This window comes from Peromyscus eremicus, chromosome X (assembly GCF_949786415.1).
Source record: "Peromyscus eremicus chromosome X, PerEre_H2_v1, whole genome shotgun sequence".
Classification (NCBI taxonomy): Eukaryota; Metazoa; Chordata; class Mammalia; order Rodentia; family Cricetidae; genus Peromyscus; species Peromyscus eremicus.
Window position 1 is genome coordinate 26,492,421 of NC_081439.1, and position 16,220 is coordinate 26,508,640.

The following is a 16,220-nucleotide window of genomic DNA, read 5'->3' on the forward strand; positions in this document are numbered from 1 at the left end:
TTCAGTCTCTCTGTCTCTGTCTCTGTCTCTCTCTGTCTCTGTCTCTCTCTGTCTCTGTCTCTCTGTCTCTCTGTCTCTGTCTCTCTCTCTCTCTCTCTGTCTCTCTCTCTCTCTCTCTCTCTCTGCCTGTGGATCAGGATGTAGTTCTCAGGTATTGCTCCAGTGCCTGCCTGCATGCTGCCATGCTCCCACCATGATGATAATGTACTAAACCTCTAAAACTACAGGCAAACCCCTAATTTAAATGCCTTATCTTATTGGTTGGCCAGGAGTAGTGGTGCACACCCTTAATCCCAGCACTTGGGAAGTAGAGGCATGGGATCTCTGTGAGTTCAAGGCCAGCCTGGTCTACAAAGCAAGTTCCTGCTGTTACACAGAGAAATCCTATCTCAAAAAACAAACAAACAACAACAACAATAACAAAGGAATTTCCTTGGTTGTAGTGTCTCTTTACAGCAATAGAACAGTGAATAAGACAATCACTAACTCCAGTTCCAGAGGATCCAAAGATGACTTCTGACCTCTGCAGGCACCAGGCATGCATATGGTACTCATACATACATCCATGAAAAACACTCACACACATAAAATAAATAAATCTTTAAAAAAAATCAAAAGAAAGAATGTCAATGGAAGAAGGGAAGAAAGAAAAAGAATGATGTACTGTCTACATCGTTTTGACATAGTATGGGTGTAAGTCATCTAAAGATATAGTATTTAGGAGGCTATTGCAAGTTATATACAAGTACTTCACCTGTTTTGTTTTACTTTTTACATTTCTTGAGAGAGAGCATTCAAGCATGCAGCGCACATGTGTGTGGAGATCAGAGGAAAACTTGCAGAAGTTGGTTTTTTCCTTCCACCACTATGGGTCATGAAAACTGGACCTCAGATTGTGAGGCTCGGCAGAAAGCACCCAGGCCTGCACCTCTGTCTTGCAGGAACTTGAGCACTGGAGGAATCTGATATTCCTGAGGAGTCCTAGAACCACCAATCCCTTGCAGATGATGAGAGAGGGCTGGAAATATCTGGTCTTAGTCCTCAGTTCCTGACACAAGCTTCAAAAACCTCTCAAATTTCCTGAGTGAAGCAAGTGTTTTTGTTTCACAACTGAAATGATTCCTGGTGGTCCTGAGAAAACTTCCAAATGGCCACCAAAGAAAAACCAACCAAGTGATAACAGGACTTCCAACTAATATCTCGGGAAGGGAATGAGGATGGAGACCGAGCTCAAACACATGGCCAAATAATCCACTAACCATGCCTCTATACAAATATTCCAATAAAAACTCTGGAGAAAGGGCTGGAGAGATAGCTCAGTGGTTAAGAGCACTGGCTGCTCTTCCAGAGGACCTGGGTTCAATTCCCAGCATCCACGTGGCAATTCATAACAATCACGTAACTCTAGTCCCAGGGTCTCTGAGGGACCAGGCACACACATAGTGCAAAGGCATACATGCAAACAAAACACCCCAAAATATACAGACATACCTACATACAGACATACAGACATACATAAATACCTCTGGAGAAGCCAGGTGTGGTGATACACACCTTTAATCCCAGCAAACAGAAGGCAGAAACAGGCCTGGTCTAGTTTGAGGTCAGACAGGGCTAAATGAGACCCTGCTTGGTTTATTTGGGTTTAGTTTTTTGTTTTTTTAAATACCTCAGGCTGGCACAAACATCTAATCCCAGCATTTTGGGAAGCAGAAGAGGATCAAAGCCAGCATCTATTATATTGCCCAGTCTAGGCTACTGAGACCCTGTTTATATATAAAAGCTGGTGGGGGTGTTGGGTGTGTGTGTGGGTGTTACTAGGTAAAGGAGCTTAGCACCAAGCCTGATGACCTGAGCTGGATCCTCCACGTGGGTACCACGGCACACAATGCTCACACTCACACACAAATGTAATTTAAAAAAAAAATTTTTTTTCAGAGCTGAGGACTGAACCCAGGGCCTTATGCTTGCTAGGCAAGCGCTCTATCACTGAGCTAAATCCCCAACCGTAAAAAAAAAAAATTTTAAAGTTGGGCATAGTCACGCCGCCTGAAATCCCAGCATTTGGGGGAGCTTAAGGCAGAGAGATCAGAAGCTCAAGGTCACCCTCCTCTGTGTAACAAGATGGAGACCAATCTGGACTACATAAAACACTGTCTCAAGAAAATCAAAAAATAAACCGGGTGGTGGAGACGCACGCCTTTAATCCCAGCACTCAGGTGGCAGAGACAGGCAGATCTCTGTGAGTTCGAGGCCAGCCTGGGCTACAGAGTAAGTTCCAGGATAGGCTCCAAAACTACACAGAGAAACCCTGTCTTGGAAAAAGAAAAGAAAAGAAAGAAAGAAAATTTAAAAATTAAAAACATAGTGAGCTGGCATGACTTATGTGTACCGCCCAGTGTGGCCTCAGAAGCACCACACTTAGACAGACCTTGTCTTACACAGGTGTGTATGAGATTGTTATCCCTGCTGCTGTAGCTGCTTTCGCCTGATGTCTGCCACCTTGTTCCCTGTTCCCTTCTCTCTGGTAAATTTACAAGGGCACATTGCCCATAGGGAAATTAATCACACCTGTTAAAAGACTGCCTTTAAGCGATAGTGTTTTCCACTAGACCTAATTAATGGCTTTTAACATCCTCTCAAGAACAAGAGACAGGGTATCTGGAAGCATTTAAGAATCTACCAAATCCCAAATAAACGCCAAAAATGTTCTGCCAACTCTGGGTTCGATTTTCCCAACACCACAGCTATAAAATCAAGAGTTCTTCACTGGTTTGAATATTGCCAACTTGCTAGTCAGACTATAGTGCATTACTGGGCATGTACCAGGGCAGTTCCAAGCGCCAAGATGTCACCAATATGTGGTTCCATCCCAATTACTAATCAAAGCTAAATCTCAGAGGGTTGGGGTTCAGTGTTGGAGGACTTTTCTTGTATCACCAACGCTGGAAAAAAAATTGGCAGGCATGGTGGTGAATTCCTATAATCTCAGTACCTGTGAGATAGAGGCAAGAGAATCAGTTTCAATCCAATCTGGGCTACATGACACCCATTCTAAAAACAAAAACACTACCTAAATCTCAAGCCAAGCATGTTAGCACTCACCTATTATCTCAGCACTCAGGAGGCTGAGGCAGGAGGATCACGAAATTGAGGCCAGTATGGGCTAGACTATGATGACCTTGTCTCAAAAGTGGAAGGGGGCTTAACAGCTGTTGTTCTTCCAGAGGACCCAAATTTGGTTCCCAGGACCTGAATGGAAGCTCACAACTGTCTGTAACTCCAGTCTCAGAAGATCTTACATCCTCTTCTAGCCTTTCTGGGCACCAACCATGCACATGGTATACAAATATGCATGCAGACATGCATCATACACATAAAAACCCCACTATATCTGTAGGCAACTGCAACTTCAACAAGTAGAAAGCATGGGGTTATTTACTCATTCATCATGCTGTGACACACACCCTGGGAGGTAGAAGCAGGAGGATCAGGAGTTCAAAGTCATCTTTAGTTACATAGAGAGTTTGAGGCCAGCCTGAGCTACAAGAAACCTTGTCTCAAAAATAAATAAGAAGAAAAACAAGACTGGATCACTGGGCCTGAAGAGAGAGGTCAGCCGTCAAGAGTACTTACAGCTCTTGCAGAGGACATGAGTTAGATTCCCAGCACCCACATCAGACAGCTCAAAACCACCTGTAACTCCAGTTTCAGGGGGATCAGATACCCACAATCTCTTTGGGCACCTGTACTTACTTATACAAACCCACACACATACATATAAACTCAAAATAATAAAGATAAATCTTAAAAAATAAAAGAGACTTGGATCACTGTTACATGTCTTAGACTCCACAACAGCCACAGTTGGACCTCCATCTTCCTTCTCTAAGCTCTCAGCAATCCAATGCAAAATGTTTTATTATTTTTTCTATTCTGGAACCCCAGCTGTATTTGCTTAATCCACATGCAAAGCACTGAGGAAGGGTACACAAAACAACTGAACCAAAACAAATTGGCCCAGACATTGAGAGAGAGAGAGAGAGAGAGAGAGAGAGAGAGAGAGAGAGAGAGACCCCCTTCTTTTAAAAGCAGGTCAGGCTTGAAGGCTCAAGCAGAGGACTCTATCAGCTCGCTCCATGAGTACAGATACCCCATTAAGGATCTGTAAGAACCTAGAGCTCGAAGGAAGGCTTTCTAGCAAGCCTCACCCTGTTCCTGAGCTCCAGTCACAGCACTCTTTATAAACTGTAGCCAACTGTAACCCCTCATACCATGAGCTTACTGAGAACAAGAGCTAGAAAGAAAAAGGAAATCTAAATGTCAGAATACCCAAGTTGGAAGTCCTGCAGACAGAAGGCCAGAGCCTAAATTAGGGTAATTTATGGAGAAATGAAATCAGCTGGGCCACTTATATGATCCGAAAACATAGCATGAATGTCAGCATACTGTGTGGTTTAAAGTGTGTTAAGCTGTAACAGGTACAAAAGAAAACCGAATGAAGCAGTATGTGTCCTGGCAAAACAAAGCATGAAAAAATGCTAAAGAGACAGCACACAGTTCTCTTACTAGAAGTTCACTGAGCTAAAATGCCCACCCTGAGCTTCAAGGGGCAGCTCATGACTGTTTTCAGCACATGGCATGTAGGAGAATCAGGAATTCAGGTCAGCCTGGGTTACGTGAGACCCTGTGGCTCATTGAGTAAAGGCATATCCTCACACCTTGATTTTGATCTCTGAAACCAACCTAAAGGTAGGAGAGAATGGATTCCATCCACAAAGTTGTCCTCTGATCTCCGCACACGGGTCATGGCAGAAGCACACACACACACACACACACACACAAAAAAAAAAAAAGTGAATAAATAACTTTTAATCTAAGGAGCACCAAGCACCAACCTGATCAGGGTCCACATGACAAAACATAGAAATCTTCTCCTTCACAGCCATCTCGATGGGTGCTGAACTACGGCAGACAATCTGTGAAAGGCAGTCATGCATGGGTCAGTAAATGGGAACAGGGCTGATCAAACTGCCCAATTTCATTCATTGTCAGAAAATCATTCTATGCTTTTTTTTTTCTACAAGAGACTAGACCAAGGATGCACTTGTTCACCCTGGGCATTCCGCTATAGCATGAGAAATTGGTCTGGCCACTAGCATAAGCACTTCTCACTAAGTTCAACAGAAATCCACCAGAAAGAACTCAAAGCATCCAAATGTCTCTGGCGAAGTTAAAGCTCTACAGGGCTGTTTCACTAAATAGAAGAGGGGGTAGATCCGAAGTTAACAAACTTTCACTAAAGGATCACACAGGAAACATTTTAGCTTTCCACGGAAGGCACTGAGGATCCTACTATGGGCTATGCTAAAACAGCTACAGACTACATGTAAATAAATAATTGTGTGTCCATAAATTTTTATTCAGAAAAATAGGCAGCTGTACTGGGCCGTGGTGGCACACACCTTTAATCCCAGCACTCGGGAGGCAGAGGCAGGGGGATTTCTGTGAGTTCGAGGCCAGCCTGGTCTACAAATCAAGTTCCAGGACAGACAAAGCTGTTACACAGAGAAACCTGGGCTGGGCAGTGGTGGCGCATGCCTTTAATCCCAGCACTCGGGAGACGGAGACAGGTGAATCTCTGTGAGTTCAAGGCCAGCCTGGTCTATTGAATGAGTTCCAAGACAGGCTCCAAAACTCCAAAAGCTACACAGAGAAACCCTGTCTCAAAAAAAAAAAGAGAAACCCTGTCCTGAAAACCCAAAAAGAAGGCAGCTGCTTTGTGGACCCCCAACAGCTGCTGGCTGTAACTGGGTTACCTACTATAGGAACACATGAATGCTTCTTAGACTAAAGCTCAGAGCAAAGATAGCCAGTCCTTGAAGGGACACAGGAAAATCCCAAGGTTTCACATTCACTCTGAGGGAGCCAGGAACCTTATAAATGACAGAGCATTGTTGTATCTTGTCTGCTATAAATGGAGCCAATTTAAGGATAAAGAAATACTCGTTTCCTGGATGCCAGATACAAAGTTTACTGTCCCAGGAGCCATTTGAGAGGGACAAATGACTCAGATGTTAAGTTAAAGATTAAGGTATGGGGGGGGGGGGTATAGTTCAAAGGTAGAGCACGTGCTTAGTATGTGCAAGGCCCTAAGTTCCATCCCCAGCACCAAAACCAAAGAGTAAATAAACCATTCTTAGTGGGTGTTCTAGCCTGTGAAATGCAGGTCCTACTCCAAAAGACCTTAGAGACAAACTTACCCACTGTGCTTAACTCACCAGATCTGGAGACAAACCCAAGCCCCTCAGCGAACGGACACTGTTCTGTGTGGGTTTGGTTTTTTGTTCTCCAGTCGCACTGGGCTAAAAAGAAAGAACAAATGGACAATTTATAGCTCTTGAACTTCAAATGGAGGTCACCTAAAATATCAGTGCAAAACTGATCAAAGTCACTAGCCACACATACTTATGTGAAAAGCCCACCTGTGGTACAAGGCTGACATGAATATTACAGAAATTCTCTTTTTTTGCTTTAAACTGGAACTGTCGGAATGCTTCCACAAATGCCATTCCTTCGATGTCTCCAATAGTGCCTCCCAGCTGAGGGTGGAAAACAAAAATAAGGCACAAGTGACCAAACATCTTCCACAGCCCACAAACCAATGAAACTGTCTTGCTTTTTAAGTTAATTTTCTTTTGAGATGGGGTCTGACTGACCTGGAACTCCCTATATAGACCAGGATGGTTCTAAAGTCAGAGATCTGCCTACCTCTGCCTCCCAAGTGCTGGAATTAAAGGCATGTACCACAATGGCCAGCTAAATTAAGTAATTAATTACTTTTGGGGAGAGTTTCATACTGTAGCCCAGGGTGGCCTGGACTTCTACATAGCCCAGGCTGGCCTTGAACATGTAACATGAGCCACCACACCTGATTTAGAAATAATTTTGGTTTGTTTTATTTTTATTTTTCAAGACAGGGTTTCTTTGCATAGCTCTGGCTATCCTGGAACTCTTCACTCTGTAGACCAGGCTGGCCTGTACCTCAGAGCTCTGCCTGCCTCTGCCTCCTGAGAGCTGGTTTTAAAGGTGTGCGCCACCATCCCTAGCTTTAGACATAATTCTAATAGACTGAGGATAAGAACTGAAGTTTAATACTTTCACAAGAACAGAAGTCTATAAATGTTAAAAATCATTAAATTATACACTTAAAATGAATGAAATTTTATGATATTAAACTTCAATAAAACTATTAATATAAAATCCTGGTCTGGTAAGACACATCTGTAATCCCAGCACTGGGGAAACTGAGGCAGGAGTATGAAAGGACCAAGCAGATGCCATAACAGGCTGCTCAGTCTTCTCTCAGAGATCAGGCCTCAATTTCAGTTTCCTGGGACTTGAGCAAGCAGTTTCTGGGAGGGCCATGAACAAAAGACATAGTCCTTGCAATAGCTCCCTATCTGCATGTACTCTGACCGTTCAAGGTTCAGCCAATTGTTTACTGTCTGGGACCCCCCACCAACTTAGAGCTACGTGCGAGAGTCAAGGACAGAGCCTGGGCCACTGAGTCAGCCCCCACAGTCAGTACGTGCTAGGCCAGCTAGCCACCATGGTAGCTCAAGGACAAAGCCTGGGACTTGTCTAGACCTGCCCTAAAATAATAACTGTAACCCCCAACCAGTAAATTCAAAGGTTACACACCCTTATCCAATCATATGACGCAAAGGCTTGTACCACCCTGCTTGCAATTTTTCCCTTTAAAAACCCCCTCACCCTGAGAGCTCAGGGCCATCCTCCTCCACCCGCTGTAGCGAGTGTTGGACATGGACCAAATCCGGGCTTGCTAGTTGTCAATAAACCCCTGTGTATTTTGCATTGGATATCGGCTCTATGGTGGTCTTGCTTGGGGGTCTCGTGATGTGGGTACAACAATCACAAGTTCAAGACTAGCCTAGAGTACATATATCCAATCTCAAAAAAAAAAAAATCCAGGCATGGTGACAAAAAGAAGGTGAGGCAGAAGGACTGTCTTGAGTCTGAGGCCTGCCTGGGCTAAATAGTGAGTTCTAGGCCAGCTTGGGCTATAGTGAGACTCAGTCTCAAAGAAGAGACAGAGAGGATAGAGAGATGGCTCGGTGATTAAAAGCACTGGTGCTTTTCTGGAGGACCTGGGTTCAACTCGCAGCACCCACATGGCAGCTGACAATTGTCTGTAACTCCAGTCCTAGAGGTTGCTCTCTTCTGTCCCTGGAGAATGTACCATGTACATAGGCATGGTACACAGACATACATACAGGGAAACCACCCACGCACATAAAAATAAAATTTTAAAAAATAAAGTAAATTTTAAAATAATCAAAAAAGGAGAGAGACAGGGACACAGAACTCACAGGCAGGTAGAAAGTTCCAAAGGCAGGCAAGATGGCTCAGTGGGTAAAGGCACTTGCCACCAAGCCTGACGACCTATGTTTAATCCCTGGGACCTTACAGGGTAAAGAGAACTTACTCTCACAACTTCTCCTCTGACCTACACAGGCATACCCTGGCATGCACACTGTGACACATGTATGTGCACACATACACACACAGTAAATAAATATAAAAGATTCACAATAAAAAAATGAATGTAATGAAAAGAATTATCCAAAACAGGGACCACAGAAGAGAAAGGTAAGACTATTTCTACCAATGGTCCTAGTTGGAATAAAACACTCAAATCCTGTCATGAGAAAGGTTGATGGCCACCTGTTTCTGCTTGGGTGGTTCAATTGATTGAAATAATGATGCTGGGCGGTGGTGGCGCACGCCTTTAATCCCAGCACTGGGGAGGCAGAAGCAGGCAGATCTCTGTGAGTTCGAGGCCAGCCTGGTCTACAGAGTGAGTTCCAGGACAGCCAGAGTAGTTACAGAGGAAAACCATGTCAAGAAAGAAGAGGAAGGGAGGGAGAGAAGGAGGGAGGGAGGGAGGGAGAAGAGGGAGGGAGGGGAGGAGAGGACAGGAGGGACAAGAGAAGGAGGAAGAAGAAGAGGCAGTCATGGCAGCAGCAGCAGCAGCAGCAGCAGAAGGAGGAAGACATCTATATGTAATCTCAGCAATGCTTAGGAGGCTGAATGAGGCTGGAAAATTGCTGTAAATTCAAAGCCAACCTGGATTACATACTAACTTCAAGGTTAGCTTGAAGTACATGGAGAAACACTGTCTCAATAAATGCAAACAGGGTCAATAACTTGACTGCCAGGCAAGCATGAGGACTTGAGTCCGATTCCGAGAATGTGAAAAGCTGTGCACAGCAGTGAGTGTCTGTAACCCCACCCCAGAAGGTGGGGGTGGAGACAGGCAGAACCCTGGAGCTTGCAGCAGCAAGTCTAGCCAAATCAATGAGCTACAGGTTGTGTGAGACCCTGTCTCACACAATAAGGTGGTGAGCAACTGAGGAAGAAAACCAATGTTGACCCCTGGCTGTGGAACACATATGCACACGTGTGTATGCACATGTGTACACACATACACCACAGAAGCACACAAAAAATAAGTCAAATTTAAAAGCCAGACCAGGCATGGAGTCTATCACTTTTAATCTCAGTGCTCAGTATAGAAGCTGAGGAGGCAGGTGGATCTCTGTGAGTTCAAGGTCAATATACCATTTCCAGGCCAGCCAAGGATAAACAGCATGTTCCTGGGGGGGGGGGGAGGTTTGTACTTAAACCAAACCTTATGGAAATGTCTTAGAGGATTTTGTCCTTTGCATTTTTGTGTTGCTGGGGACATAATCCATGGTCTCACATATGTTAAGCAAGTGCTCTACTGCCCCAGCCCCCTTCTGTTTTTATTTTTGCTTGTTAGAGTGTTTTTTTTGTTTTGTTTTGTTTTGTTTTTGAGACAGGGTTTCTTTGTGTAGCCCTAGATGTCCTGGAACTTGCTCTGTAGATCAAGCTGGCCTCGAACTCACAGAGAACCACCTGCCTCTGCCCCCTGAGTACTCCTGAGTCCTGGGATTAAAGGCCTGCACCCACCACCACCCAGCTTGTTAATGTGCTTGGGGAGGGGCGAGTTTTGTGACAGGGTCTGACTCCGTAGCTATGACTGGACTGGGGCTCCATATGTAACCCAGGCTAGCTTCAAACTCCTTCCCCAGTCTCTGGAGTACAGCTTGCTCTTGTGCTTTTCAACAGGGATCCTATAGTTGTCAATGGAACATGAGGAAAGGTGACTAATCCTATCCGTTCCTGCCCTCATGTGGTCTAATGTGGCACTGCAGCCTTCCAACCCATTTGGAAATTCCCTTTACTCTCTCCTATTACCAGTGTGTTCAGAACCCTTGAGATAGTCCTTTCTTACTATAAGTTTGCATTTATTAAACTTAAAACTCCAGAATAGATCATCCATAAGCTTTAAATAACCTGCATTATAATTTATTGTTATAATTGTTCTATTTTGTTATTCTCAATCTTGTACTATATCCAACTTACAAGTTAAACTATTACACAGTCAGAAGTGGTGGCATACTACCATATACCATAATTCTAGCACTTGGGAAGCTGAGGCACAAGGACTGCTGGGAGTTATAGGCCAGCATGGGCTACATAATGAATCCCAGGCTAGCCTGGACTATAGAATGAAACCTTGCCTCAAAAACATCAAACACAAACAAAAAACTTGATCGTAAGCATAAATGTTTAAGAAACATGTCTGGTGCTATGTATGGTGTTGGACACACAAAAAAAGAAGTGAAAAGTTAACTGCAAGGGAGGACTCCATGACCAGCTTCCATGAGGTCATCTTCCATTACTAGGTGGGAAGGTTTTGATGTCATCCAGCCTTCTTTAAGTAATCCCTCACCTGTGCTTTGTGTTGTTATTGTTTTTTAGACAGAGTCTTACCATAGAGCCCTGGCTGGCCTGAAACTCTCTATCATACATAGATCACAATGGCCCCGAACTCACAGAGATCTGCCAGCCTCCGCCTCCTGAGTGCTGAGATTAAAGGTGTGTGTCACTATGCCTGGCTTTTTTTTTTTAACTCACCTGTGCTTTCTAAGCAGGACCGATCAACCCACTGGTTCACAAAATAATAACAAAAAATTTAGAAAGGGGACTAAGGATGCAGCTCAGTTGGCAGGGTCTGAAGGCCTGAGTCCAACCCCAGTACCTCATAAAACTGGATATGGTGATGCACCAGCACGTGGAAGGTACAGGCAGAAGGTTCAGAAATTCAAGGTCATTCTTGGCTACATAGTGGGGTTTGAGGCCAGGGGTATATGAGACTGTCTTTTAAAAATATTTTTTAAAAGGAAACCCTGGGGCTAAGGAGATGGCTCAGTGGTTAAATATTTATTGTGCAAGCCTTGACAACCTGAGTGCAGACCCCCAGAACCCACATGAAAACCAGACATAGCAGCACAAGTGTCTGTAATTGTAGTGTGGGCCTACCAAGATATGGGTTGTGGAGGCAGGAGGATCATCAGAAGCTCACAGGCCAGCTAGCCTGGTATACAAAGCAGTCTCGCCGGGCGGTGGTGGCGCACGCCTTTAGTCTCAGCACTCGGGAGGCAGAGCCAGGCAGATCTCTATGAGTTCGAGGCCAGCCTGGTCTCCAAAGCGAGTTCCAGGAAAGGCGCAAAGCTACACAGAGAAACCCTGTCTCGAAAAAACAAAACAAAACAAAACAAAAAAACAAAACAAAAAAAAAAGCAGTCTCAAGGTAGAAGTAGAAACTGAGGACCCACACTCAAGGTTGTCCTCTGACCTCCACATGAGCACTGGGACACATACGGACATACACACACACACACACTTTCATTTTTAAGAGGAAGTACTTCCTTGGTATAAACCAGGAAGGTAGAAACACCCAGGTAGAAAAGAGTTTGTATAAAACACTACATTATATAGACATACGGGAATGAAAGAAAAGTCAAGGCAGTCAACAAGTGGCGGCAAGTTCAAATGATATCAACCCCCACCTCCACCACCTGACTTTCCCAACCCAATCTCTATTCTTCACAGCACTTTGCGAATATTTCTCTCATACTAGAAATTAAAACACATTCCGGGATAGGAATGAATCTCAGTTGGTAGCATACATGCCTAGCACACATGAAGCCCTGGATCCCATGCCCAGCATGACATAAACCAGGAAGAAAGGCGCATGCCTGTAATCCCAGCACTTGGCTAGGATCAGTAGTTCAAAGGCTTTATTGGCTATATATCAAGTTCAAGGCCAGCCTGGGCTACCAAAGATTCTGTTGTCAAATAAATAAAAGAATACACTACATTGTTATGGACAGTGGGTTTATAGGCTCCTCAGGGACAGAAGAAACTGTCCATTCCAGGCTCCAACCCCAACAGTGACTACATTACTCACCTGTCTGCACACACAGACCACTGCATACTCACCCCAAAAGAAAATGTGATTATCTGTTCAATAACTGACTTTGACCATCTCTGTTGTTCCCTGCTAGAACCCCAGCCCCCAGCCTAGTTCGCAATAACCAGGAGGGGAGAGTAAATGAAAACTGGATGCTTAAAGACCCAGCAGGCAGTAGCTTATGAAGAAAAGTTCCATGCTTGCCTCAATAACGCATATCTGGGGATCTTCCTTATTAATGTCCACGGACACCTTGGCTTGATTCATGACCCACTCCTGGATAGCATCAGTAATATGAGGGACAACTGCAGAAAGAAGGAATAAACAACATAGCAGGTTACTTCATGTTCATGAGAAAAGAAGCATATGGACCTCCCATAGGATGTGAAAGCAAGCAGGTAAATGAGACCAGCTGGAGATCTTACGCTATTGTCTCCATCACTGGAACCAGTATGGAATGAGGAATTTAAGGCTAGTCATTGCCATGATAGGCTGTTGCTCTTGAAGCAGACCAGACGCCGAGAACAAGAAGCAGAAAGAAGTGTTATCACTGATGTGGACGAGAAAACTTACCAGTGTGGAGAGGTGGCTCAGTAGTTAGGAGTGCTTGCTGCTTTTCCAGAGAACCTGAGTTCGCTTGCTAGCACCAACATCCAGAGGCTTATAACTGCCTGTAATTCTAGCTCCAGGGATTCCAACACCCTATTCTGGCTTCCAAGGGCACTCACACACACGTGGCATACATGTACACATGTACATATACACACACATATATATATAAATAAAAATAAATCATTAAAAAAAACCTTAGGAACTACCTACCATGCCATCTGAAAACTGGGCAAGGAAGGCTTCTGGGTAAGCCAGATGCTAGAATCCATGGGAAGGACAACCAGCAGCTGTACAGGGTAAGTACCCTGGGGATAATAGCAGCCAGCAGAGAGGTCCAACTCAAGGGTAAAGTCCACCCCACTCACCAGGGTTCTAACACAGAGATATCAAAATCCATCTGGGTATTATTTTAGTTTTCTATGGCTTCTGTAATAAATTATCATAAGAACTTGTTTTTTTATTTTGTTTTGGTTTGTTTTTGAAACAGGGTCTCGTCATGAGTGGCCTGAAATTTGCTATATACACCAGGCTGTACATTCTTTATCATTCTGCACCACCATGCCCAGCCAAAAATACCATAAATTGGTTTTCTTTTTTAATTTTACTTATTTTATGTGTATGGCTGTTTTGCTTGCATACATCCATCATGCCTGGTGCCTTCAGAAGATAGAGGAGGACATTGGATCCCCTGGAACTGGAGATATACACAGTTGTTATTCACCCTCTGGGTGCTGGGAACCAAACTAGGGTTCTCTGCTAGAATAAGTGCTCTTAATAATCTCTCCAGCCCCTGATGGTTTTCTTTTTGAGGCAAGGGCTCATATAGCTCAAGCTGGCCTACAACCTGCTCTGTAGGTAAAGATGACTTTGAACACCTACTCTTTCTGTCTCCACCTCTCAAATGCTGGGATTACAAGTGTGCATGCAGTTCATGAACTTAATAGTTTAAAACAATAATACTTATTGATGAGATGACATAGTGGGTAAGGGTGATTGCCAGTAAGCCTGCAGACCAGAGTTCAATTCCCAGACCCCACTTGATGGAATAAGAGAACCAACTCCTCCTGCAGTTGTCTTCTGACTTCCACATGTGTGGCATGCAAGCATCCACAAAGACACACACGCATATACATACAAAATAAAAATACATGTAATAAAATAACAGCAACAAGACCACGTATAAGCCAGTACTCAGGAGACTGAGGCAAAATGATTGCCATGAGTTTAAAACCACCCAAAGTAAGTTCCAGTCCAGTCCAGTCCAACTACTGTATGAGACACTGTCTTTAAAAAAAAAAAAAAAAAGCCAGGCAGTGGTGGCGCACAACCTTTAATCCCAGCACTCAGAAAAACAGAGTGTGCTGATTTGGATGAAATGTTCTCTTAGGCATTTGAATACACAGTCCCTAGTTGGTGGTACTTAAGAAGTGTGGCCTTGTTGGAGGAAGCATGTCACTGGAAGTGGGCTTTGAGAGTTTAAAAGCCTCACACCATTTCCTACGCTCTCTGTGCTTCTTGCTTGTTGTTCAAGGTGTGAGCTCTCGCTTGCTAGTCCAGCAGCCATGCCTACCTGCTGCTATGTGTCCCCCACCCCACGTGATGGCAATGGACTCTTATCCCCCTGGAACCATAAGCCCAAATGAGCTATTCTATAAGGTGTCTTCGTCAGTGTTTTATCACAGCAATAGAAAAGTGACTCATGGGGGCTGGAGAGATGGCTAAGCAGTTAAGAACACCAGCTCTTCTTCTAAAGGACCTGAGTTCAATTCCCAGCACCCACATGGCAACTTATCACTGTCTGTAATTCTAGTTCCAGAGGTTCCAACACCCTCACACAGACACATGTGCAGGCAAAACACCAATACAGATAAAATAAAAATAAATACATCATTTTTTAGAAACCCTCCATTTGGTCAGGAAGAATCTATGTTATTTAAAGAATAAAATGAAAGAAAGAAAGAAAGAAAGAAAGAAAGAAAGAAAGAAGAAAGAAAGAAGGAAGGAAGGAAGGAAGGAAGGAAGGAAGGAAGGAAGGAAGGAAGGAAGGAAGGAAGGTGACTAATGCACAGAGGTAGGTGGATCTCTGTGGGTTTAAAGCCAGCCTGGTCTACATAGCAAGTTTCAGGCAAGCCAGATCTATACACAGGAGACTCTGTCTCTAAACCAACAAAAAAATAAATAACATCAGGACCTGGGGATATAGCTCACTTAGAGTCCTTGCCTAGCCTGCACAAAGTACTGGGTCTGATCCATAACACTACATAAACTGCCGTGGTAGTACATTCCTATAATCCCAGCACTTAAAGAGGTGGAGGCTGGAGGATCATCATATTCAAGGTCATTCCTGGCTACACAGCAAGTTAAAGGCCAGCCTGGGCTACATGAGACCCTGTCTCAAAAAAAGAAAATTAAAATTAAAAATATTATTTGCCAAGCGGTGGTGGTGCACACCTTTAATCCCAGCACTCGGGAGGCAGAGGCAGGCGAATCTCTATGAGATCTGGTCTACAGAGTGAGTTCCATAACAGCCAGGGCTGTTACACAGAGAAACCCTGTCTTGAAAAAAAATTAAAAATATTATCTAATAACAAAACTGATGAAGATATATTCAGGAACATTGGAGGGCAGCAATCTTTACATTTCTGAGTGAAAAAGAAAAGAAAGCAGAGATTTTAGGACCCACAACCTTCTCATTTCTGTTAAATACACAGTGTCCTCTGAATGATGCTTAGCATACAGGGTCCATAATGTTAATGCAGTAAAATACCTTGAACAGTCTTCCCCAGGTAATCACCGCGCCTCTCTTTATTGATCACATGCTGATATATCTTCCCAGTGGTGATGTTGTTGTCTTTATAAAGATTAATGTCCAAGAATCTTTCATAATTTCCAAGATCCAAATCAACTTCTCCACCATCGTTTAAAACAAACACTTCACCTATGATCAACAGGCAATGTAGAAATTAAAACTTACTTCCAACAGATTATTTGTCAGTCAGGCAAGGAAACTCATACCTATAATCCCAGAACTTGTGACACTGCACTTGTACATGCACGTGCACACACACACACACACACACACACACACACACACACACACACACATTATGTATCAAGAGTTTGGGAAACACCCTTATTTTTCAAATTGAATGAATCAATAGCCTTAAGAACTTTCGAACATTTCTAAGGTATGATCCAGCAAGTCTACTTCTGGAAGCCTATACTAGAGAAATTACCCAAA

The 16,220-nt window shown here is 43.8% G+C and overlaps 1 protein-coding gene across 4 annotated transcripts in view; it reads right to left on the reverse strand.

Moving 5' to 3' along the window:
- Nucleotides 1-16,220, reverse strand: part of Ctps2 (CTP synthase 2) — a 131,025-nt gene that overhangs the window by 98,799 nt on the left and 16,006 nt on the right. For all 4 annotated transcript variants that reach the window (XM_059250553.1, XM_059250554.1, XM_059250555.1 and 1 more), the window contains exons 3-7: nt 15,747-15,917; nt 12,572-12,672; nt 6,486-6,602; nt 6,282-6,365; nt 4,899-4,979 (exon numbers count right to left, since the gene is read on the reverse strand). In XM_059250553.1, coding sequence (XP_059106536.1) covers nt 4,899-4,979; nt 6,282-6,365; nt 6,486-6,602; nt 12,572-12,672; nt 15,747-15,917 — 554 coding nt within the window. The remainder of the gene's footprint in view (nt 1-4,898; nt 4,980-6,281; nt 6,366-6,485; nt 6,603-12,571; nt 12,673-15,746; nt 15,918-16,220) is intronic.